General features: G+C 48.4%; 5 protein-coding genes across 5 annotated transcripts; 2 read left to right on the forward strand and 3 right to left on the reverse strand.

Annotated features, from left to right (window-relative positions):
• The first annotated feature begins 176 nt into the window (after positions 1–176).
• Positions 177–4126, forward strand: F5B22DRAFT_470984 (PGAP1-like protein-domain-containing protein). The gene is made up of 2 exons (XM_047972160.1): positions 177–885; positions 945–4126. Exons 1-2 carry the CDS (start codon positions 337–339, stop codon positions 3798–3800), a joined length of 3405 nt encoding a protein of 1134 aa, XP_047826453.1. The 5' UTR covers positions 177–336; the 3' UTR covers positions 3801–4126.
• Positions 4127–4982: 856 nt separating this feature from the next.
• F5B22DRAFT_471006 (major facilitator superfamily domain-containing protein) lies at positions 4983–7463 on the reverse strand. Its single transcript, XM_047972161.1, has 3 exons — positions 7205–7463; positions 6187–7136; positions 4983–6104 (listed from the first exon to the last, which is right to left on the reverse strand). The coding sequence occupies exons 1-3, from the start codon at positions 7286–7288 to the stop codon at positions 5489–5491; spliced, it is 1650 nt and encodes a 549-aa protein (XP_047826454.1). The 5' UTR covers positions 7289–7463; the 3' UTR covers positions 4983–5488.
• A 954-nt stretch (positions 7464–8417) lies between these two features.
• Positions 8418–10777, forward strand: F5B22DRAFT_624596 (serine incorporator/TMS membrane protein). Its single transcript, XM_047976135.1, has 3 exons — positions 8418–8829; positions 8909–8988; positions 9061–10777. The coding sequence occupies exons 1-3, from the start codon at positions 8779–8781 to the stop codon at positions 10370–10372; spliced, it is 1443 nt and encodes a 480-aa protein (XP_047826455.1). The 5' UTR covers positions 8418–8778; the 3' UTR covers positions 10373–10777.
• A 2897-nt stretch (positions 10778–13674) lies between these two features.
• Positions 13675–17653, reverse strand: F5B22DRAFT_660640 (fungal-specific transcription factor domain-containing protein; the record flags this gene model as incomplete). Its single annotated transcript, XM_047980309.1, has 4 exons — positions 16690–17653; positions 16595–16619; positions 16115–16239; positions 13675–16054 (listed from the first exon to the last, which is right to left on the reverse strand). Exons 1-4 carry the CDS (start codon positions 16908–16910, stop codon positions 13675–13677), a joined length of 2751 nt encoding a protein of 916 aa, XP_047826456.1. The 5' UTR covers positions 16911–17653.
• Positions 17654–20179: 2526 nt separating this feature from the next.
• Positions 20180–24041, reverse strand: F5B22DRAFT_471105 (GPI ethanolamine phosphate transferase 1). Its single transcript, XM_047972162.1, has 5 exons — positions 23579–24041; positions 21959–23517; positions 21719–21906; positions 21522–21666; positions 20180–21465 (listed from the first exon to the last, which is right to left on the reverse strand). Exons 1-5 carry the CDS (start codon positions 23754–23756, stop codon positions 20467–20469), a joined length of 3069 nt encoding a protein of 1022 aa, XP_047826457.1. The 5' UTR covers positions 23757–24041; the 3' UTR covers positions 20180–20466.
• Positions 24042–24102: the final 61 nt, after the last annotated feature.

Raw genomic sequence — 24102 nt, forward strand, 5'->3', positions numbered from 1 at the left:
ACCTCCTAGTACTTAGATAGAGTACTTAGTGTAGCTATCACGCTCGACGCTCGCTCCAGACCTCCCAGCCAACAGCCCCCAATCTCTCTCGGCTCGCACATGGAGCGCCTGGGTCGTTGTTGCGCAACCCCCGATATCGTGTCAGGAGTCGAGTCGACAATTCTGTGCCGCCGAAGCCCTGAGACACCGTAGTACGAGCTCATCCAAGCCAAGCCAAGCCAGTGCCAATCCATTGACGTATCACGCCCGCGCATTCTACTCACGCCCTCGACCGCTGTCCACGGCACGGAAAAGCTCTCACGCTCGCCACGCTCGCGAGAGCTTCTTTTTACCTCGATGCAGAGGCGCTCGTCCGGGTCGTCCCAAGACAGTGCTGATGCTTCTGTCAAGGCTTCCCGAATCCGTGACAATGCCACGTCCAAGAAAGTCTCATCCACGACCCTTCGGCCTCACGACTCTCCCCCTCCAACGTCTGCACGAAACCGAATTCCTAACGGCCAATTGAACTGGCAGCAATCCCAGTCACAGAATGGTGCTAGCGAAAACGAATCAGGGGCATCTCCTCGTGCCGCCAAGACCTCGGGTGATATAAACACAGATCACGACAAACCACCATCGTTGAAGCTCAAAAGCCGCCAGTTTCAACCAAAAAGCCCCTGGGCCATCTCAATATGGACCTTTTTCACCAGCATTGTCGGCATTGCTTTGCTGATTTCGATAGTATATTCTTCAGCTAATCTCCAATGCGACCCCAAAGGCTGTCGCATGTCATGGATGAGTCCTTCATTCATCCACTTTTCCGATTTCGATACCGAGCATACGAGATTCGCAAGCAAATACTCGTTGCATCTATATCGCGAGCAGGGGATAGAGAACCGGCCAAAGGTATGCATAGCCTTGTTCGAGGATGTCTACTTGTTGGCTAACGGGCAAAACCCCATTAGGTCAGGGGTATTCCAGTGTTGTTCATACCGGGCAATGCCGGTAGCTATAAACAAGTCCGGTCTATTGCATCTGAGTCGGCTCGCTACTTCCACGAGACTCTTCAGCCTAATCTAGCAGCTTCAAATTCCGGCGTTAAAGGTCTAGACTTCTTCACCGTCGATTTTAACGAAGACTTCACAGCTTTCCATGGTCAAACGATGTTGGATCAAGCCGAATACGTCAACGAGGCGATTCGATATATCTTGTCCCTCTATCTTGACCCGCAGAAGTCTGAACGAGATCCTAATCTTCCCGATCCTTCATCCGTCATCATCCTAGGCCATTCTATGGGTGGTATCGTTGCCCGTACCGCATTCGTCATGCCGAACTTCCAAGCTCACTCTATTAACTCGATTGTCACCATGTCTGCTCCGCATGCGAGACCGCCGGTGACTTTCGATCCACTGATAGTAAAGATATACCAAGATATCAACGACCATTGGCGACATGCTTATTCGACGAAGTCGGTCATGGAGAATTCCCTGGCCGATGTTACTCTCGTATCTATTGCAGGTGGCGGATTAGACACTGTAGTTCCGTCAGACTATGCGAGCCTAGAATCAATCGTGCCCGAAACCCATGGCTTCACAGTATTCACGTCAACAATTCCAACCGTGTGGACTAGTATGGATCACCTGGCTATCACGTGGTGCGACCAGTTTCGAAAAGTTATTGTTAGGGCTCTGTACGATATCGTGGACAGCCGCGATAAATCACAGACGAAACCCCGGGCAGATCGAATGAAGCATTTGAAGAGCAGGTTTTTAACTGGATTGGAGCCAAGTGCTGGAACAGCTTGGGGAGAAGCGTATCCGACCATTCTTTTAACTGTGGGGGATGATTCTAGCAACATTGATACTCGCGAGCGGTTTGTGCTCCGCAACCTTGGAACAAACAGGGGATCGAAGGTTCATCTACTACCCGTCCAATCGAGCGAGCTTCCAAGGGGTGGAAGATTTACTCTACTCTCTAATCGTGAGCTTGACTATCCTGGGGAAGACGCTAAGCTGGAAGTTCTGCTCTGTGGTGTCTATCCATCGCAAACAGGTCAAGCGAGTATGCCATTCTTAACAGATATAGACATGTCTGGTGATAGCAGTACTTCGACTCGTCTAGCATGCAAAAGTGCTGCGCAGGATGCTATAGCCTTGCCAGCATCTACGCGCGATACGAAGACCCCGTTTTTCTTAGAAGGCGAACAACAAATCCCACCATTTTCATATCTCCAATATGAAGCCGATAGACTCCGAGATTATCAATTTATTGCCATTGTGGACAGGTCGGAAGCTCTAACCTCGGATTGGATTATTGCAGAATTTGGGGATGCATCCGACTCCCATCTAACACAATCAATTAGCATTAGAGAACTTGTCATAAGTGGCTTGCAATTTGAACTCTCCCCTGACCGGCCGATGGTTGTTGATATTCGAATCCCGTCCATTCAGAGCAGCCTGCTGGCATATCACATGGAACTGAAGGAGGAGGTAAATGGCGAACCGAAAGAACTATTTCGCCCTCTTGTACGACAATACTTGGCTAGGCCTTATGAATCGAAATACTTCGTGGATGCTAAGGAAATTGACGTCAGCCTCCATGGAGTGTCACCATTCGTTCCCCCACCCTTAGATGCCAGCCAAAACGATAATGGCCTGGGTATTCAGCTATGGACAGATCCTACCCGACAATCTAGCATTTCGATTCGGCTCACGATTGATCCAATTGGTAGTCTAGGAAAACTCTACATGCGGTATCGGACTGTTTTCGCGTCTTTCCCACAGCTCGTTGTAGGGCTAGTTCTACGGAAGCAATTCCGTATTTACGACAACACCGGCACATTTATACCATTTTCTGAGAGCCTTGGAAGCTGTCTCCAACGGTCACTACCAATGCTCCTCTTGTCGATGACTTTTCTATCACTGTCAATCGGCCAGTCTGGATCGATGGACCACAGAGCCATTTGGTCATGGTGGAGTAACACATCGAGCACTGACCTAGTACAGAATGGTTTATTGGTAGGGACAACAGACCCATTCTTCTGGTTTCTGATTCCCATGATAGGGGTCGTGTGTGTTGGTGTCTGCGTAGTCTTTCACTACATAGCACTTGTCCTTCTCGAGTTCCTGAGCATCATCTACGGTTGGGTTTTCAGTCCCAAAGTACCAAACGACGACAAAAAGAATGCGTCGGCCTCGAAACTAGTTCTAGCACCCGTCTTTACGCCATATTCACCGCGCAGACGATTGCTCACTACGAGTATCATGGTATTCTTAGTCTCCACAATCATCCCATACCAATCTGCGTACGCCGTAGCTTGCCTCGTACAACTCTTCACCAATGTGCGAGCGCATTATGTCGCCCGAGTAAATCCCTCCGTCGCCCACATCAATTTCAGGAATTACGTACATACCATATTCCTCCTGATGCTATGGAATTTGCCCATCAACCTCCCGACAGTTGTGGTGTGGGTACGGAACTTGGCCATAAATTGGTTTACCCCGTTCTCGTCCCAGCACAATGTGTTATCAATCCTGCCTTTCATCTTACTCGTTGAAAACCTCACAGCCGGTAGGATGATCCCCGCCGTCACAAGTCGACTGCGCCACCTCACGAATGTGCTCTTCTTCGCTACAGCAGTGTATGCGGCTGTCTACGGTGTATCATATGCGTATGTGCTGCACTATTTGGTGAATCTCATTGCGGCGTGGCTTGTGGCTATACATGCCACGGCTGATTCTTGGGCTATTGCTGGCATCAAGTCGCTTTTGGTCGAAGACTCGCCTAGTACGAGCGATTGTAAGCAGAGCAAGAAGCGGTAAACGGATGGGCTTCGGTTGATCGAGTTCAATAGCCAATTAGCTGGGGAAGAAGCATTGAGGCAAGAATCCTCTTCAAACGAGATACTCTACACCACTTCAAACTTTCGCTTGGAAGGGGACAAAAAATGTCACCTATTACCCTCCCTCTCTCTCTAAATCCATCCTTGCACAACACATTTCACATCGCAACCATTTTTCTTGTTCCTTGTCTTTTTTAACTTGCATCGCAACAAACATGGGCCGGCGTTTACATTGGGCGGTTCTAAGGCGAAATTATTGGCTAGAGGTGAACTGGATGGGTCTTGTCTTATTTATTGTTGTTTTTTTTGCCTTTTGTCTTTTGTTGTTATTTAATTTTTAATGTCATAGTTTGATGTTGGGACGGTGGGAAGGAAGACTTTCCGCTCTGATTCTGAGTCATACTTATGATTCGATAGGATCGATGCTCAGTTTGATTGTTGATATATAGTTTGGCGGGGATCATGGTCTCGGGTCGTTGTACCTGTGACAAGAAACAAATGCAGAGAGGAAAGGAGGCAGGTGAAGAGAGATAAGGAGAGGAACAGCAAGTAAGACAGACGTGCTACTGGCTATACTGTGCTGTGCTATGATGTGGGATATAGCCATCGCAGCGCGCGGTATTTCTCTCGTCTATCGTCTATCCATCGAGAGTCTCTCGGGGATCGCTAGCAATGCACAGGACGAGACGGGACGGGACGGGATTGACTGGGCCACTTTGGGCGCACATTTGGTGAGAACGCATTGCAATACAATGCATTTGCTTTGCTTTGTGCGCATTTGCTTCGCAAACTGAATTAGGATAGTAATAGCGTCTGCGTCTGCGTCTGCGTCTGCTTCTTGGCAAGCAGGTACGGTCCGAATTTGAATGCGAAAAGCTCGAGAATTCAAATTCAAATTCAAATGAAAGTGGATTGAATTGAACTGTACTGAAACGAAACGAAATTGCATACATCAAGGTGCAGCATGCCTTGATGTGATGTGATGTGATGTGATGTAATACCGCCTGTTGTGTTATGGTTATTCCGAATAAGCTCAACACAGATTAAGTTCTAATTTCAACGCATATATAAATAAATAAATTCTCATACGCGTAGCAAAAGGAACGAAAGTAAGGGTAAAAGTATACCTAGCATAGAACCAACTAACGGACGAGGTATATCTCGATATTCAACCATCAAGCACCTAGCTCAGTTCATGTAATTATAGTCTACTGTGTATCTACCTACTTACCTACATAGGTAGGTAGGTATATAACCCGACTTCACAAATATGCAAATACATGTACACACACATAAAGTACTTACATACACACATACAAATATCTATTTCACTAGGTATTTCAGATATATAAACCCAACCAATATTCGCCGGCCCAATCCTAGACGCCAATCTATCCAAGTATCCAAAACTTAACTTACCTAGGTAGGTACCCAAGGTATCTATCTATTCTACCTTATCCATGCATCTTGCGCTCTTTTTCCTATCTAAGTCTGTCTGTCTGTATGTACGTATGTATGCAAAGGTGTACTCTGACTCCACCTCCATATCTAGGGACAGGGGTATTGTGATGGTGATATGTTAATAAGTCCACGATCGAAGCCCGTCGTGATTGAGATGAATAAAAAAGATGTAACAGAAAAAAGGGGAAGAATAAGCTATACCAACATTCATTCTCCCGCATGTCCCTTCCCCATCTCTCTGAGTCTTGCCCTGCCCTGGTGCCAAATGACCCAGAGCGTGACACCAAGACCAAGCGCACACGCCGAGAGCGTAACAACATACGCGTCGCGATAGCACATGATCCCTTCCTCGCATCTTCTCTTCCCATCTTTCTCGAATACCGAATGCGCGTCTAGAACAAATCCGTAGAACAGATTGAATATATTCCCCGAGACGACGGGGGCAAGGGTCATAAAGCCCCAGTTCTGGGAGAGGCCGTGAATGCCGAAGGATTCTGCTACGATGGAAGGGAAGACGCCAAACAGGAACCCGTAGCCGAGACCGCTAAAGCCGGAGACGAAGCCGAGGAGGTGTGGGTTGATGATGTTGAGGGCGCAGATCTGCGCGAGGGAGAAGATGACGGCTGCGATGACGAGACACCATATTCGGCTTGCGTGTAGGCCTTTGACGAGAAAGTCGGAGCCAACGCCGCTGAGGAGACGGCCGGAGAAGCTGCCGAGTGATAGAATGGAGACATGCAGTTGTTGATGTAGGACCAAAGCCTTGTCCGGGATGGAGTGGTCATAGTGTTTCCAGAGGACTGAGGCGTCGTTACCGATATTACTAGGCATAGGTTAGCATGATTTTAGCCCCGACGGCGATATCGCGGGATACACCTATAAATGTATGTTAAAGTCGAACTTACTTGATAGTCATGAGTCCTATACCAGATAGTATGCCCATGATGGTAAACAATTGCCAAAACTCGAGACTCTTCAGAAGTTTCCAGCCGCGGATATCTACACGATGAGAACGATCCATATCAACACTACTCTGCACTAAGACCTCACCAGGCAAGGACGACGTGGTCGAGGACCGGGACAACAAGGAACAACTCTCGTCCGCTTCAGTTGGGGCACATCCAGTGGGAGGTCCGGAATTTTTGACCGCGATCAACTGATCTGGGCTCGCGCCTTCGACTGGTTCCTCGGGGTCGGGGAGTTGGGAGGTGGCAGCGGAGCCAGTATATTCGGGTGACGACATACCAGGTTCAAGAGAGTCTCGTGACAATTTGGATTGCTGAGACGTTGTTCTTAGTAGTTCTCGCGAATCCGCCATTCCAGAGTTGGCAGGCACAACATGATAAGGCGAATGATGTGGAAGCACGCGCAAGAAGAAAAACCCAATAAAGGTCATCGCAAAGGTCCCTATAGAAAGGAGGAGGAGAAACTTGCCGGGGCTCCCGGGGAAGAAGACCGAGCCCACGAAAGAAAAGAAGAAAGCGCTTAGGCCGAAGGCGGCAATAGGAAACGCCGTGGCAGTGCCCCGATGAGATGGCCAGTTCAGAGCCGAAGTCTTCACGGAACCCGCAAAGGCCATGCAGCCACCTAGGCCGGTGAGGAAAGAAGCGAAGCTTAACCATGCAACGGAACCTTGTCCGGCGTCATAGGCGCGTTGCAGGGGTAGATATCCCAAGCCGAGTAACAAGGATCCGGCCAAGACGGCCGGGCGAGATCCGCGAGTGTCGACAAACATGCCTATGGGAATGCCGAGCGAGTACATGCCCAGATTTCCCGACAGCCCTATCAACTCGCTTTCAGTTGCAGAGAGATGCAACTTGTCGGCGAACTGAGGCGCCCATGCTGAGTAGACATACTGTGCGAGGACGGTCAGAAAGCACAGAGGAAGTAAGTCAAGTCAAGTCTGCTAGGTCATAGTCTTACATTAGTACCCGAAGCAAGAGCGATCAAGGTAGCAGCAACGCTGGATATTATGCGAGCACGGTTCATATTCTGCTCGACAGTCATGGTGGGCAATAGCGTTTCCGATGGTGATATCCTCCCACGATAAGCCTATACTTTGGCAGCACGGTAGAGCTGAGATTAAGGCGACTATATGTAGCCGGTAAAAGAGAAGAATAACGAGCGTGAGTCGGCGATCATTGAGTGAGTTCTGCCTAGCTTTCGAGTATCGAAGTTGGAGATACGGTAGGTGACCCAATGCGGACCTGGTGAGGTCCTCGTGAGGTGAGTGAAGTCAAGTGAGCAATACAGGGGTAAAAGGAGGTGTGAAGCTAGCGAGCGATCGAGCTGCACTAGCTAAATTCTAGAAGATTGCGGAGGCGCATCTAAATGTAGTTAAAGGGTAATAATAGTATTATGACAAGGCGTAGACAAAAGAGTGAACGAGAGAACAAGAAGGCCGGGAGCGATACTATCAGCGGCAGATGGAAGGCTGTCTCGGATTACATGGCGCTCACTTTGGGTCGCGCAATACCGGTACGTCCATCCAGCTGGCTCTCGTACTGGATTCAGGACTAGACATGTACAATGTACAGTAGGTACGCGTAAAGAGGATCCTCAGGTGGATCACAGGAGGGAGGAAATTCGGGGAGTATGGAGAAAGCTAAGGAGCACGAACAGAACGAACAGAACGAACTAGGAGGAGTGTGGAAGGAGATAGGCTGGAGATAGTTGGCCGGCATTATGACAAAGGCTTATCTCTTCGAGACACTAGTGTTCAGCCCGTTGTCATGCCGTCTCTGCCTCTTCGTGTCTGGCATGTCTGGCGCGTGTTCCTTCGACTGCTGCTCCGATACGGAGCCCAGACAGACCAGACTCTGACAGACATCCCTGTCTGTCACTCCGGAAGAGTCTGGTCTCTGTCTGGTCTAGCCAGCCAGGGGGTGCAGCGACAAGTGGCTTACCTATTTCCGTCGGATTATTGGACCAAGTTGTGCAGTTGTACATATATGTACATATAGATGAAAAGCCAGCCAATGAGCACGAATCAAGGTCCTACTTCGACTGGTTTACTTATTCGTCAAACAGCTCACAGGCCCGAAGATACGTAAGTACCTAGGTAGGTAGTAAGCTCGGTTCCAATCGTGTGTTCGTGGCTTGAGGACTTGGAGTTTCATGCTACAGTGCAAGCGGTGCGACTATGCAAGATTCAAACAGTATTCCGGGTAGGTAGCACATGACGTAATCCCCCTGGCTCGGGTGTCCCTTCCAAAGTTCCCATGGATTGAATCGCGTGTGGCTGGTGCCAGGTGTCAAGCCGTAGAGGTAGGTACCTACCTAGGTACACATTGTATCACCGCCACCTCTCATGTCATCAATCAATCCAGGCCTCCACCTCTTGACGCCCGGGTGGCTATCAATCGCATCGCATCACATCACATCCTGTCGCCTGCTTCATCTCAAACACTGCATCCAGCCATCCTAATCTACAGAAATTCGTTCACTATCCTGGGGACACACAGGCGCTTCTGCCGTTGTCCCAGATCTTTCACAAAATGGGTGCCCTCCTATCCATACCCATGCTGGCAGTGCCCAGCGTAGGCACCGTAAGTGTCGCATCCGTCGTCATATGAACCATGATTCGCATATCCATCTTCCCGTCTTCTAACGCCGTGCCATCTCTAGATCATGTCTGTCGCTGCGAGCTGCTGCGGCGCTGCAACTTGCTCCATGGTCTGCAGTGCCTGCGGCAAGTGTGGTAACAGGTAACTTGCTCTCCTCCTCGACTGCTTGTCGATCTCGTCATCGCCACCTATTCTCTCTAACACTCAGCATAGTGTCGCTACGCGTATCGCCTACGCCCTCCTCTTACTCGTTAACTCTGTATTATCGTGGATCATGCTCACACCATGGGCCATCGAAAAATTGCAACATCTCGCCCTCGACTACGTTAAAATAAACTGCCCGACCGGACAATGTTATGGATGGCTCGCCGTTCACCGTATCAACTTCGCACTTGGTCTATTCCACCTGATATTCGCCAGCCTCCTGTTCGGCGTCACTTCTTCCAAGAATCCCCGTGCCGCTCTACAGAATGGCTACTGGGGTCCCAAAGTCATTGCCTGGATCGCCTTCATCGTTCTCTCGTTCCTCATCCCCGATCAGTTCTTCCAGTTCTGGGGCAACTACATCTCCTTCCTCGGCGGCATGCTCTTCCTCGTCCTTGGCCTGATTCTGTTGGTTGATCTTGCTCACAACTGGGCAGAGTACTGTCTTGAAAAGATTGAAAATACCGACTCTAGGTTCTGGAGAATTGTTCTCATTGGATCCACGCTTAGCATGTATCTGGGATCTCTGGTTATGACCATCATCCAATACATCTTCTTCGCTCAGGGTGACTGTGCCATGAACCAGGCAGCAATCACTATCAACCTTCTTTTCTGGCTGGCCATCTCCTTCATCTCCGTACACCCGTCCGTGCAAGAGTACAACCCGAAGGCCGGTCTTGCTCAGGCCGCTATGGTTGCTATTTACTGCACGTACCTTACCATGTCCGCCGTTTCCATGGAACCTGATGACAAGCACTGCAACCCCTTGATTCGTGCACAGGGCACACGCACTACGTCCGTCGTCATCGGCGCCATTGTAACCATGCTGACAGTTGCGTACACTACCACGCGCGCCGCCACACAGAGTTTGGGTCTTGGAAATAACAGAGGTAGCATCAGACTTCCCGATGACGATGATGAGCATAACCTCGTCACTCAGCAACCCGGTCGCCGTGAGATGCGGGCTGAAGTTCTTCGCCGAGCCGTCGAGGAAGGCAGTCTACCAGCAGACGCGCTCTTATCCGACGACGATGATGAAGACGACGAAGGTAATGGCAAAACACCCCACGACGACGAGCGCGGACACACACAATACGACTACTCAGTATTCCACATCATCTTCTTCCTCGCCACATGTTGGGTGGCTTCCCTACTCACAAGCTACTCGGAGGGCGACGGAAGCACCGACGGTGAATTCGCGACGGTCGGACGCACATATTGGGCTAGCTGGGTCAAGATTATCAGTGCCTGGTTCTGCTATTGTTTGTATATCTGGACACTAGTCGCACCGGTCATGTTGCCGGAACGATTCGATTCCTAGTAGGCGCGGTTTATTCAGGAGTTGGGTGGCACGTCCAGATTAGCATGTATAACGTTTTTGGCGGAATTTGTTTATTTTAGTGTATAAGAGGTTGATCCAACAGCCCAGAATATCCCTAGTAACGCGGGGCGAATCAATATATTTTATTTGTTATAGCGTGTTTAGTGCGGCTTGTTGAAGAGATTGTCACGTAAATTCTTTGCGTGGGAAAATGCAACTGGTGTTTTGATACTTGCACTCATAATGTGTTGCATACCTACGTATTCAAGATCCCCTTTGCCTAGACTCTCCTTTTCCGACACGTTGAGACAGGATCAAGTCTAAACTAAGATGTGATTAGTCTTGGACGCCTCAAAGCTTGTTTAATTGATTCATCGAGATTATTACTATCCACCGCCCCTTATAACCATTTCGTCGTTCTCTTCGCATCATTGGAAGAACAACCTACTTGGTCTATAGTCGGTTACCATGTTCGTATACTGGGCTTGAGCTCGGAAAGTTGCTGTCCGATGGGGATAGTCCTCAACTATCGAACTTTCCGGATTTGTCTACAGTTAGGTATACCTTCATGGTTGTCTGAACCTTAACCGCTCCGGCCTGCAATTATGCTATGTAGTCTGTCACCAGCGTTGGCGGTTCCAATGCGGAACTTGCGAGCAAGGCGAAGCGGTGCGGTTGTATAAAGTGCTTTCCGACCGACTTTAACCGTGTGTTGGAGTTTCGCTCCAAGTATACTGAATAATAAAGATGTGGCGAGTAGTTGAGGGTGACTTCTTTTGACGAGAAATAGAGGTTTGACACCTGATACCTGTGTAAGTCCTGGACGGACTTGCCTTGTAATCGCCCACCAGTTCCCTCGCGATGACCTGCGGAAGGGGATGCGTGAGGGAGGTTCGGTCTGTGGCCGACTATATGGTTGCGGTCATTGACTTGTTATGAAAGAGGGACGCTGATGTAAACAAACCCCCATCTTTTCCCAGAACATATTCATTATTGATCATATTCTTCTCTATTATTGCTAGCCATCGTGTATCACATTACCCCTACTTTCATGTCTTTATTGTACAAAATACGTTCATCCCCATCTTGAACACATTGGAATTAGTATGATTGGCCCCATTTCACCCCTTTCCGCATGCTTATTGTCCTCTAGTATCACACGTTAGAGATCTAAATGGGTGTTTATCGTGTTCAAACAGATAAACATCATCATTAGGGTGAAAGCAGGACTATATTTATACCCTCGCAGTAGAGCAAGCATCTCCTTAAGATCCGAGCTGTAGTACTCCATACTAATCAATACAATTGACAGGATTTCATATTTTACGAGCAACTTGAGCGTCGTGGCATGGTACTAGTCACTTCAGGCAAGCCAACGGGATGTCTCACAGCATACCCCATCTACCACGACTAGACGCTCGATTACATTTGCACTCTATATTTTCCATTGCTGGCAGTCCGAGCTGTCACGAGCCGAGTTCCATAGGCTACAGGAAACTTACAAAAAACCCCACTATCCAAGACTCTGTCGACGTTTCCCCATCTGGCTACTCGCCTAGGGAAACGTCGACATTACGGCCAAATTCCTAGAACATCAGCACATCGACGTTAGTCTTCAACCCGGATTCGAACAAGAAGACTCTCTTTTCCTCTGGCTCTGGGCCACCCCAGCAGGCCGACTGAGATATCAAATCGGTCAGTTGCAATACGCCCCAATGAATCTAAGTGTGGGAAGATTTCAACAACATCGAATTTATTGCACTTTTTATCATCGACGGTATTTCTACATCACTAGTCGTCATACCTAGCTACCATCATTATCCCAGCTTGAACCATTCCTCGACCATTAGAAAAGGGGCACTATTAGATTCCTTCAAAAAAGCAAGGAGCACGTCTGAAGAAGCTCGGGAAAAGAACGTACCATTAGTCATTTTGGCTTTTTGCCATGGGATTCAAAGCCAGCACCTAATGCTAGACGGAGACAGACAGACGTAAGGGGATATCCGCAACAGTCCTCAAAGGTTATCTGGAGTTCGGTACTCAAGTTACACTCATAAGACTCTTCTCTGTCGACATTCTCAATAGTTCCATTTTCCGCTCGCATGGCGAGCTCTCCTTCTCCCCTCCCGATAACCAGAAGTTATACTTCAGCCTTTATCAAATTATTATGCCAGCATTTATTACACGATTATTCCACGTTGATCCGCTAGCGCCTGCAGTTTGTTGCTGCTTCCGCAGAATACAACTAATTTGCCCACAACTAATCTATCAATAGTGAGAGCCGCACGCTCGATCTCTTTGCGCGGTTTTCTTCCCACAGCGGTCTAATCACAGCCAATCGATTCTCACGGCTTGAATCTCTTCAAAAGACCTCAATTCGAAACCTCCTTTCCCGTCGTCATTAAGATTCTGTATTTATTTATGTCCAGAGAGACCTATGTGTGATATTTGTGTGTGTGTGTTTCGGGGCCAGATGGGGGTTCGGGTGAGGAATCCGTTGGAAAGATTGAAGTGAGGGAATACTCGTACGAATAGTCAAAGATGAGGAGATCTCGTGATGATTGACGATCTGGGTTTCGCCCTCAGCGGTGTTTGCGGGCGAGGTACTCGTCGAGGGAACCTAATTATGCCGTCCCGCAGCATGGACAGGACAGGACAGTAAGACATACACATATCTACACCCTTATAGCCAACCACTCGGTATTCCTCAAGATAGTCTCATTATGCCGTGGCCATCAATCATACATTAATTCAACTTTAATATTAAAGCATTATCTACCCATATCTAAGATATCACATAAGATAATCCCAACAATAATTCATTCATACCTCTCTCTCATGAAGCAACAATGCATAGATCATACATTTCTTGTCATCAAGGGTATTTATTTACTTATTTACCAACGCATACCTATATATCCCGCCTTAAACATCCCACCTCGAACACCCAGCAATGCTCAATGCTCAAAACCAAATATATACCATTTAGTTCCCTTTTGAAAATTCTAGACATATATCCCACACCACACATAATACATCCAATATACCAACACTTCCAGTACCTAGTCGCGCGCAGATTTTCATATCATAGCTTTCATGTGAACTTCTCAAAATATTTAAATTTTCGAATGTTTATATATTTTTATTGTATATCTCACAAGGGGTCCATGCCAGGTAAATTAATATCATTTCCATTAATCCCGAAATATTGAAACCTGTAACACAAAAGGGAAAATGTCTTGTTAGTTTTCTGGTTTTTTTTTTCTCAATGTACAACTAAAATTCATGGGTATCTTTTTTACTTACCAGTCCTCTACATTTAAGGTCGCCGGCACCGGCTGGCCGTGGGCGGATCCAGTACTCCAGCTGTCACTAGGACTGTGACCTTCCTGCATGGTGGCATTCACGTCGCCGCCAGGCCATAGTGTTCCAGAGGCGCCTGAGAATCCTCCTAGTCCTGGTTGTAAGAAAGTGTTAGCCTGCAGCGGACTTCCGCCGGTCGTTTTTTGCATTCCTAGTCCATGGAAGTGGTTCGGTTGGCCGGACGCCGGAGACGACATACCCTGCATCTGCGACATGACATTTGGGTCTGGATTCTGCTGATTTTGTGGAGGAGACATCTGGGGCATCGGAATGGTTGAGCTTTCGGGGAACAGCTGATCGGTATGGAAATTCTCCCACAGGGCTTGCGAAAGATTTGGCGAGTTTCGAGTAACGAGGTATAAATCTGGCGGCGTACCGGGGACCGAGAATGAAGGGTTGAACGGCGTCGCTGGTCGGGTATGCGGCCTACTATTAGTCCCTCCCATAAAGGTATCGCCTGACTTGACATTAGGCGAGGTAAGCGGAGGGCCCATGGTGGCTTGGTTTGGTATGGGCTCGTTTCGCGGTGTCTGCGGTCGTGATCGTTCGTATGACTCCTGATGTATGGGTGTGGGTGTAGTTACGCTGAAGTCAATAGCCATTTCATCATATTTGCGCTTAGCAGCTTCTTGTTGCCGCTGGTGTTGATCCAGCTGTGCAAAAGCTTGCCTGTCTTTTCTATGCCGCCTACCAGCTGCTTTCTGCAGCCTCTCTTCAAAAGATTTGTTGCCCAGGATGGACTCAAATAATGTGTATACCATCTTCCCCACAAGCCATACCTTGGAAACCTCTTTCAAAGCATCCATACACGTCCGAATTCGATCATGCGTGACTCGTTGGATAGACGACACTGGTGACCGCATCTGATATACATGCATGATGAGCGCAGAGAACAAGCTATAAACGACAAACGCGGGACAATAGCGTAGCTCTTCGTGGGCCGATAGATTTTCAATGATGGACGTGACCATGCCTGCGGCCTGGAAGGCGATAGTACGTGATGGATAAGCGGACTCGTCGGGAAACCTAGGCTGGCTATGACTGCTCAAGTTCGGAGGCATATGTGCTCGGTGAAGCAGACATAACGTCGTATAATAGTTTGCATGGAGCAATGCGCTCCAAAAATGATGTCGGGGCATCTCCCAGTATACTATCTTCGGACAATTTTGGAGCCAATCAGCCAGTGCCATGTCACTGTGAGTAAGATCAATGGCATTCTGGCGGCGCCCACGGGATGCCACCGAGTATTGCTGTGAGAGGACCAAGCCCATGATCTCACATAGTTTGACGTATTGTAAAAAGAATTGTACGTGAATGGGGTCTGGTGCGAACCCGTCGGCATGATTGGGCTCATCTTCGATGAAATCTTCCTCAGTCAGCATTTCAACGTCGCAATCCTCCAAATTGATGTTGCATGGGCGTCCCAGAGCCACGGCGACTGATCGGTCTCTGGTGAACAAGGTCCACCAGATGCGCTTCCATAACCTCTTGTCCGCCGCACTGAGCTGTGAGCCTTCTACACTCCTGTGCATGCCTGAGCCCTGAGCAACAATTATAGCAACACGACTCCAATAAAAAACATTTTTAGTCACGTCTTCGGGTCCTTCCCAGTACCAACCCATCAGCAACAATGATTGGACAATGGTCACTCGGTCATCCTCGTAGTTGGCATCGTATAGAGCCTTAGCTCTCTTGTAAAATGTCAACGCCGCTGGTGTCGTTGAGCCATTAGCGTCCATAAGCTGTTGGTTTTGGCAAACACGGGACCCGGCAAGCAAAATAGCTTGGAGTAGTAGCAATGACGGGGGGTTTGCGGGATCTCGATATTGTCTCATAAACCGTGTCCTATTGAGAACAGGCACGATAGGGTGCACCCATTTGAAGTAGGCCTCTATGAGTTCATCACATAACTGTCGAGGGGGAAGCAGGAACGCGCCACGCCGATGCAGGATATCGATTTCGATATTGTCGAGTTCTGTCAATCTTGCTCTTGATCCGCGGACATTTTCGGGCAATGGATAGTGAACTACATCCGATGCCCCCTGACGGTCGTGGACTAACAATGTGAGGTTGGAAGACTCGCCTAGGAAAGCGACGCGACCGGCTTCAGTAATGGGTGCCCTCGTAAATTTGGGCTTCATGACTAGATTCACATAAGTATCATTATCGACCTCCTCCTTCCTCGCCTGTGCATCTGTCAGAGTAGTGGGTGGGACGCCTTCAGATGTATGGTATACGGCGGGTGGTCTTGCTGGAAATGTGGTTGAGGAGCCAGCCATGGGCTGGGGAGACTGGCTGTCGTTGGCATCTCCACGCTCACTGCGTAGCAGGGTCAGTTACGGAAGATAAGTGTGGGTTTAAGCTTAAGGCGATGCACACCTATCAGAGTCCTTTGTTGCGTTCGCTTGTGTCTTCTTTCGTTTGGGTTGAGGGATCTTGCATTCGATTTGGAAGGCGACGCAGTTGGTGCAAGGAACGCCGAGGCTCGCGGCGTCGCATCGGACCTAGCATCTGGTGAGCCATCGGTACCTAGGTAAAACTCATATTGGCGCCGACGAGAGCCGGACACATGTGAGACATGTCTTGCAGAGCAATTGACGACATGCGGTGGCTGATGGATGCAATGGGGAAATCAATCCATACCTTTCTAGCATGGCATGTCTGTAGATGGAAACTGATTAGTCGAGAGCTCGGCCAAAGTGGTATCGAGGTTGAGATGCCTCGGCACAACAAGGAATCCCACTTGCGCCCCAGATAGGGTATGTTTGGCGGCAGTGCTACTGATAAATAGCATAGCCCCAGGGTAGTGCGGCACGGCGCCCAAGATTCACTACATCATAAAGAACAGGGCACACTCACCTCACAAGCTCTCGAAGCACGTTGCCTGGACAAGATATCTTGTGGTTAGCCAACCGATGGCGCGATGCAAAAACATTACGCAAAAGCGGGCACACCTTCGGAAGCTCAGCTGGCCTTGGGCATTCTGTGCGGCTGTTAGTGAGCCAGACAGACCGCCGAACGTTGCGCTAGGGGGCGTCGAGGATTGCGCTGGAGAATTGGACTGATTTGGGCCTTGATTCTGGGCTTGAATCTGGTTCTGAATCTGGTTCTGATTCTGATTATGTTGTTGTTCGGCCAGCTCGGCAGTGCTGGGTTTAGCTTCGACTTCGGCCATAATGAGATCAAGTAGGAAGAGGATTCAATAGGCGAGATGGCCAGACGAGTCACAATCGAAATGGCAGGGTTAGAATCAATCACCTAGAGGGTTTCCACGACCCGTATCGCATCGTACTTGGGAAGAAAGAGAGCCGGAGGAGAAAGGCGGGTGGGTGGCTTCACAGCACCTGGCGCATTGGGATTATTAGCAAAGCCGAGGGGCTATCCAGTTGAGTTGGTTGGTTGGTTGATGCGATGGTCCGTTGTTTGTTTGCACGTCGAGGTTGAAGCGAGTGTGGGTGTGCGCGTGAGAGCGAAAAAAAAAGAAACGGAAGACGAGTCTCGATTCGGCGTACAGGCGACAGCAACAGCGTTATTGAGAATCCGATGCGAGCGACGAAGCAGGTTGCAGTGGTGGAAAGATCCGTTGTTCTGTTCGCAAAGGTCCCAAGGCCCCAAGGTCCCAAGGCAAACCAAGACTGATAGGCAGGAGGTAGTAGGTAAGTACTCTCCTTCATTTACTATGTAATGTACCTGCTAGGTTAGTGTAACGGTCGACAGCGGTTTCACCGACCCATGATCTGATAAAAGTTGAGTGCGAATAACCATAGCTCTACAGAGAATTCACGAGCAGAAACCATTTTCAATCACTCTCTACAATGACTTCAAGGTTGTAGGTACATCTTTCAAGCCATTTGGTCATTTTCGTTTAGGTATCTCGGGTGTTGATTGATTGGGCACGACTTGGATTCATCTGGAGAGTGCCCTAAGGGTAGATACTTAATAGGTACCTAGGTAGGTAGTTAGGTAGCCACAGAGAGCTAGGTCTCGCCAACCACAGCCTTTGTATTGTCACCCTATCGCGACATCATAGAGGCATGTAGGGCCTAAAGACCTCAGGCAGGCAGGTAATGGAGGGGACATGTGTAACAGTATTGAAATACCACTATTTCAGTAGGTACCTACTTACTAGTTCAGCGTCTAGGCCCCTGGAACAACCCTGATACTTATATAGTAGGTACCGACCATGTAAGTAAGGCGTCGTTCCCTTGGAACTGTCTTAGTGCCACGGCTAGCGCTCTATTAGCATGGTATGACACTGGAGCACATTGTTTCAGAGGACAAGTTAGCGGCCGGGAGGTCCGAGTGTTACAGAGCCAGCCAAGCTCGTCACCCGCGGACTCCATGATTTACTTACTACTATGTATATACAAAGAGATGATGCTGTTGAGGTTGAAAATGAAATTGACAGGTAGGTAAGGTATGTAGGAATGCATAAATCTCCATCAAGATTTCTAGCCGCATAGAACAAGGTTACGTCAAGCTGTCACTACCACTCATTAGGTAGGTACTAATTGGATACGTATGTCTCGATTACTCACCACTACTAAATCCCTATAGATAGATGCTTCATTGAGGAAGAACATGATCGGTTCTGTTACGGATTGATTCCAATAAGAGTTATTGTGATGTAGTCTCGGATAACGTTTACAATACAGTCTGAGTTAGGTACATACGACATACTCTACCTACCTAGGTAGTTGGGCGAAACAATTGAAGTTTCCAAGCATGTGATAGCAGAAATACCGTACTAACCAGGAACAGGGGCAGTCACATGTGCGGGCCTAAAGTCCACCTCCCTCGACCTCCCTAGCTCCCCGGATAGGTACCTACCCCTCCTAAGACATTCCAAGTGCTATATGCGCACAGAAAGGCTTGGAAATCCGAGTAAGTCTGCTCAGCATGGGCATCAAGCTTCTTCATGACCGGTCCACAGCAGCCTGTACCTATCTACCTATTACTAGTATATACCATATAATATACCTAGGAATCTATTCGGTTTACATGCTACACCCGGTACCACCACACTAGCGCCGGGCGCGCACCCGTAAACTGCTTACCGGACCGTCTCCGGCGCAGTGTCTAGACAATCCGGGGAAATCGGCCACATTGCCCAACCAACATCATTCCATGTGGACGGAATTCCCGGGTCCGTGGCGTTTGTGTGGTAAAACCAGTCGTATTCATGATTTGCGTGTCGCCTGTGCCCCGCCTGTGCGCGGGATAAAAACGCGTGTAAATAGAGATAGGTATCGAGGTGTTGATGAATGCTCCAAGAGGGACCGAGGCATATACCCAATTAGTCTAGGCCGCACTAATATCGCGCCAGTGAATACACTATCGGTACTATACGTGTATACACGTAAGGAGCGATATTCTTGTTGTTGAAGTGCCTGATATACTTTATATACCTATGTCCAGGAAGCACGCATTTTATTCTGATAAGGGGCGTTCAATCAATCATATTGGACTGCAGAGGCATCAGATAAATACCATTAGTATTGAGAGCTATGCCGAGGAATCCCTTGCAGTCAAAGTCTAGAACTACATCAAATAAGGCGGTATGGCAACTGCTAAATCTACATGCTTGGCTATGTAAGTAGGTACCTATGTAGGTGAAATCTCGAATAATAAACCGGTAACTTTCGCTAGCATATATACCTATGTTCCCAGAACACCCCCAGAGACAAGCCCATCACCACGACCGGCCCAGCTCCTATACAATACACCCATACACCTAGCCGGTAGCTCACACAAAGTTCTCAGGCTGAGGAGGGCCACAGACAGGGTAGATGGCTCCTAAGCATCATGAAGCAACACTATACGAGCATTACATGAAAAATCCAAACAAACATTCATCCCGCAAAAAGAACTTGAAAACACAATACTACCTCACTAAACCAGTCCATTTAATCGCCATAAAATACGAAAGGATAATTCTCAAACACACGACGCGAGCTCCAACAACTCAAGTAGATCCCTACATATTACACGCGCAACCTCAATACCAGCTGAACATGCAGTTCGCCTTTGCACCCCGGCCGTACCGTACGGAGGACCATTGCAGGCTATTCATGATCTTCCAAGACATGCAGGCAATATTGGAAAGCGAGGGTATACAGACTTCGCTTCTTGAAACAGACCCAGGCGGTCTGGGCTAGCAGACTAGTTGTATATAGAGTCGAGTCAAGCCATCAACAGCCGAGAAGGAGTTGGTTGGTCAAGGACTCATGTAGTCCTAGTTGTTCATTATAATCTGAATTCCAAGTTCTAAGCCTAGTATCTCTGCCCTTGTTATACTATATCAAGAATCTACGAGACGCACTTTGAAGCCTGTACGAGAAGAAGTCAGAGGACATACTAACTTCTAAATTCAAGAGACAATGCGAATTCCCTTGAATGGAAATAGGGTTTAGATCTTCGATGAATATATACATACATGCCTTTGCTACATGTTAGATATACATACATATTCCTCTATACATTTTAACATCGACCCTTTTAAATCTCCTTCCCTGGCCATTTCACTGATCATCATCGCCATCCAGCCAGATTTGAATGTACCATACATATAGACCTTCGTCTGTAATATTTCTCATACGAAACCAATAACCCTGCTAACACACAGGAACTCTCCATCACACATCAAACAAAATCACCACACCATTTCTATTCGAATATTTCTTTTCCTATTCTCTATCTATTCTCTATCTATCAGATCTACTAGTACACCCCTAACTTTCAAACTGATAAGCAAAGGAAAGTTCTATCCCCTTCTTACCATGTTCATCGATACTATTCCCATGCTCATCAAACCTGGCCTTCAGCTCCTTCTTCTTACCCCCTTCCTTCCCTTCCTTCCCTTCTTCTCCTTCTTCTCCTTCTTTTCCTAATCCCTCCCTCCTAACCCCACCCTCAAGCTCGACACCCGCAATAAAAGCAGCACTAACGCCCTCCAGCGCAGCAACAAACACACAAAGCATGCTAGCAATGACGAAATGCGTAATCGTAGATCCGATCTCCAACCACGAGCCCTCGTCCTTGACAACCCAGAAGAAGTACAGCGTGAGGATATCGCTGAGCGCCATGGCGAGCATGAACAGCGCCGAGGGCGCGACGCCGATGCGCTTGTTGAGGACCCCTAGGTTCGCTGAGATAAGGACAAAAGGGATCATGAGCTTGAGGGTGAGGAGCGCGCCTTGGGAAAAGGGGTCGAAGATAGGGAATAATCGGCATACGCTTTCGAGAGAGAAAGATGATACTGAAGCGACGTTGCCTGTGCTGAAGAATGCGGCTTGGAGGAGCACGAAGAAGAAGAGGGCCACGCGCGCGTCTGAGAGGGATAGTGGGCGGAACTGAGATGTGACTTTCTCGACGACTGCCTCGGCAGTTGATTTGGGAGTCTTTTCGACTGCTTTGGAGGATTGGAGGAATACGTAGCCGTGGTGTTCTAGTCGAACCCAGGTTACCAGGGTAAGGGAGAAGGCAAAGTAAAAGAGCCCTTCGTATGATATCGTGAGTAGGACGAAGGTTGGTGCACATGTCAAGAAGATCACGAGGAGCCTGTGGAGATAATGGGGGTTAGGCTGGAGGCGATGGGCTAGAGGCATCAGGAATGATATGACTAGCACGAGCCAGCCGACTATTTGATTGCCTCGAGGTAAGCCTTGCTTTGCTTGTAATGATAAAGCGCTGGACCGGGTTACAATCATGGCAAGGATAACAAGACCGGTCTAAGTCACTGTTAGTAAGGGATACTATACACAGGGCCAAATGGAGAACCACTTACTTGTACTCCGATGAGAGCCCTTGAAAGACCATTATCTTTATTTTGGGATTGAGGTTTGGTAGAACCAGAGAAGTCCGCAAGTAGCTTATCTTCGAATATGAGGTAGATAATACCGACGGCTACCATTAGGGAGCCTCCGAGCATGCTGCTAGTGGTTAGTCACTGAATAGCACAATAGATATTTGGCAGTAACCTACATCAACTGCACATCTTCAACCTTGTTGGCGGGGAGTAATGTGAATGTACTCATTAAGAGGCACGAGGTGAACCACGTAGCACTGAGACTGAGATGTCTCTGGATGAAGGAGATACCCAGAAACACAGGGAAGAACGAAGCTATGATGAAGAGGACTGTGAAGACCTCACGGTGAATGTAACCAAGCGCCTAATGCGAGTTAGAACTTGCGTTGACGACTGGCTGAGGAAACGGTACATACCAGTGACTCAATAATCCCTACGTAGATGGTAAAGTTCAAGATGAATGACAAGACTTTGGTCCCCGTTTTGATGTGACCAAGTAAAACTTGCCTTCCTCTCACCAGACTTTCCCGGCGTGCGTACACTTCCTCCCAGAATAAAACCGGGAAAAACGCATACGCATAATATGTCAAGGGCGACTCAGAGATGTATATGGAAGCGTACAGTGAGACAAGGATAGATGAAAAAAAGATAGTCCCGCTGACTGTTCGCGACGGCTCTGCCGTACCTTGTAAGACGTGTAAGTCGATGACGGTAGTTAGTGCGAAGGCCATCCAGCCTAGATACCCTATTGTGACAAGAGCTCTAAGGAAAAGCCAGTCGTATGTCTGTAGATAGCGCATTCCCTCTAGGCCGAGCTTCATCAACGCGGCACTCTCCTCGATGGCTTCCTCGTAACGTCCTGATTCGATCAAATCACTAATCGACGAAAACCGAGCGCTAGGAGTCTTTCCGTGCTCTGCGCTCAAGGGTTCGTAGGGCTGATATCTTAGTTGTTTGGATTCTTTGTTTGCCTCCTTCACACGATACATCTCTAGGATTTCTTGAGCATTTACAAACGATGCTTTGGCTTTTCCCTTGGTATCTGCTGATAGATATGATAACGGTAGTTCGCCCACAGAATTCGCCGGGAATTCAAGGCCAACCAAATAAGCCATAAGCGCGGCGACGTCAGCTTGCTGCGTATCATGTCTTTGAATCTGATCGAGATTCCAGTCCGCAGAGTATTCATCATGCCCAGGCGCTATGCCCTCCTTGTATATCTTGGGTTTGGCGACGCCAGAGCCCCAAACTATGAGGGGTGTTCTGGTATTATCTGGATGACCGTCTCCATGGCTTCCCCAATCGCTCATTCCGTGATCCGCCGTGAAAACGAAAGCTGTTCTGTCGTCGGCATAAAACTTATTGATCAGGTTCGTTATTTCCTTTACTCCTTCGTCTACGACCTTGATGTTATTCAAGTACTCTTTTGAATAGGGCCGATAGGAATGGCCAGCTGTATCCAGCCCCAAGAGATGGAGGAAAAACACTATTTTATCTTCTCGAAGGGCCTTGTTCAGAGTGCTGTTCTTCTCTGCAGCGGCAAAAAGTTCTTTCACATGGTCAAAAACCCAGAGATCAAGGTGGAGCGCATCTTGCGAAAAGTCCTCAAACTCGGCATCGTAAAAGTCCGCATCTATCCTACCCGGTGTGGCGCCTTGCTCAAACATAGGAAGAATATCTGGGCTACCCCAGCTCCATGTATGCCTGCTTCGATTGAAGACACTGTCAAAGTTGACAGGATTGAGTTTCCAACCCGTCGCGACAGCTGAAACATCTTCGTATAGACCAGCAATCAGGGCAACGTGACCGGGACGGGATTCGGTGGGCACTCTTGTATGGGACACGCCGAATGTGCCATGTTCCAAGACGCGGGACCGCAGGAAGGGCGCGAGTGGTCGCGGGGTTAGATCCTGGTCGGTTTCTGGATATGGCTCGGGAAACGATTGGAAGGTTTTGTCAGCGCGCAATCCGTCACCTAGAAGCGCAATGTCAGCACCTGGGAGCCCCCTCTGTCCATACGATGAAGTAATCCATACCAACAAAGAGCACAAGCCTATCGGCTGGGGCTTTTTCTCCGGCTGGCCTCTCCAGCTGGAACAGCTGCATGCCACTAACAATTGGACTGACAAAGTAGATATCAAAGATTGAGTAGAGATATACCAGGTGAAATACCATGGCTATGGCCAAGAACTTGAAGCGACTGACGCCCGCCATGGTGAGACGTCGCAACGATTAGATTTAGAGCAAGCGGTCGAGGTTCGCAATTCAGGATGTATGGGACGATGTAGGATAGGGTAGACGACAGGATCCATGGAGATCCGGATTAGGGACAAGAATCGTGCAGTGAAGTCGTATGTGATTATGATCTGACGGTGGTAAATACAATCGTCGTAAGAGCCGTCGTGGACTTATATGTGTCCACACGAAAATAAGTAAAGTATGATCCTCGACATTGGTAGTGGTGGTGGTGATGGTGATGACCGTCAAGGTCCCTAAAACTTAGTAGCAGTAGCTTAGCAGATCTAGGCAGATCTAGGTTAGGTAAGTGGTAAAAGTCCAC

This window comes from Xylaria bambusicola (assembly GCF_022495145.1).
Source record: "Xylaria bambusicola strain CBS 139988 unplaced genomic scaffold F5B22scaffold_60, whole genome shotgun sequence".
NCBI lineage: Eukaryota > Fungi > Ascomycota > Sordariomycetes > Xylariales > Xylariaceae > Xylaria > Xylaria bambusicola.

What these genes read in the sequence shown, in the direction of transcription:
- F5B22DRAFT_470984 (XM_047972160.1), top strand. Translation starts at nt 337, where the DNA reads ATGCAGAGGCGCTCGTCCGGGTCGTCCCAAGACAGTGCTGATGCTTCT. An exon ending in GGATAGAGAACCGGCCAAAG is followed by an intron (nt 886 to 944) that starts GTATGCATAGCC and finishes AAACCCCATTAG; the next exon opens with GTCAGGGGTATTCCAGTGTT.
- F5B22DRAFT_471006 (XM_047972161.1), bottom strand. Translation starts at nt 7,288, where the DNA reads ATGACTGTCGAGCAGAATATGAACCGTGCTCGCATAATATCCAGCGTT. An exon ending in CTCTTGCTTCGGGTACTAAT is followed by an intron (nt 7,137 to 7,204) that starts GTAAGACTATGA and finishes GTCCTCGCACAG; the next exon opens with TATGTCTACTCAGCATGGGC. An exon ending in ATAGGACTCATGACTATCAA is followed by an intron (nt 6,105 to 6,186) that starts GTAAGTTCGACT and finishes ACCTATGCCTAG; the next exon opens with TAATATCGGTAACGACGCCT.
- F5B22DRAFT_624596 (XM_047976135.1), top strand. Translation starts at nt 8,779, where the DNA reads ATGGGTGCCCTCCTATCCATACCCATGCTGGCAGTGCCCAGCGTAGGC. An exon ending in CAGTGCCCAGCGTAGGCACC is followed by an intron (nt 8,830 to 8,908) that starts GTAAGTGTCGCA and finishes TGCCATCTCTAG; the next exon opens with ATCATGTCTGTCGCTGCGAG. An exon ending in TGCGGCAAGTGTGGTAACAG is followed by an intron (nt 8,989 to 9,060) that starts GTAACTTGCTCT and finishes CACTCAGCATAG; the next exon opens with TGTCGCTACGCGTATCGCCT.
- F5B22DRAFT_471105 (XM_047972162.1), bottom strand. Translation starts at nt 23,756, where the DNA reads ATGGCGGGCGTCAGTCGCTTCAAGTTCTTGGCCATAGCCATGGTATTT. An exon ending in TAGGGATTATTGAGTCACTG is followed by an intron (nt 21,907 to 21,958) that starts GTATGTACCGTT and finishes AACTCGCATTAG; the next exon opens with GCGCTTGGTTACATTCACCG. An exon ending in GTTGAAGATGTGCAGTTGAT is followed by an intron (nt 21,667 to 21,718) that starts GTAGGTTACTGC and finishes AACCACTAGCAG; the next exon opens with CATGCTCGGAGGCTCCCTAA.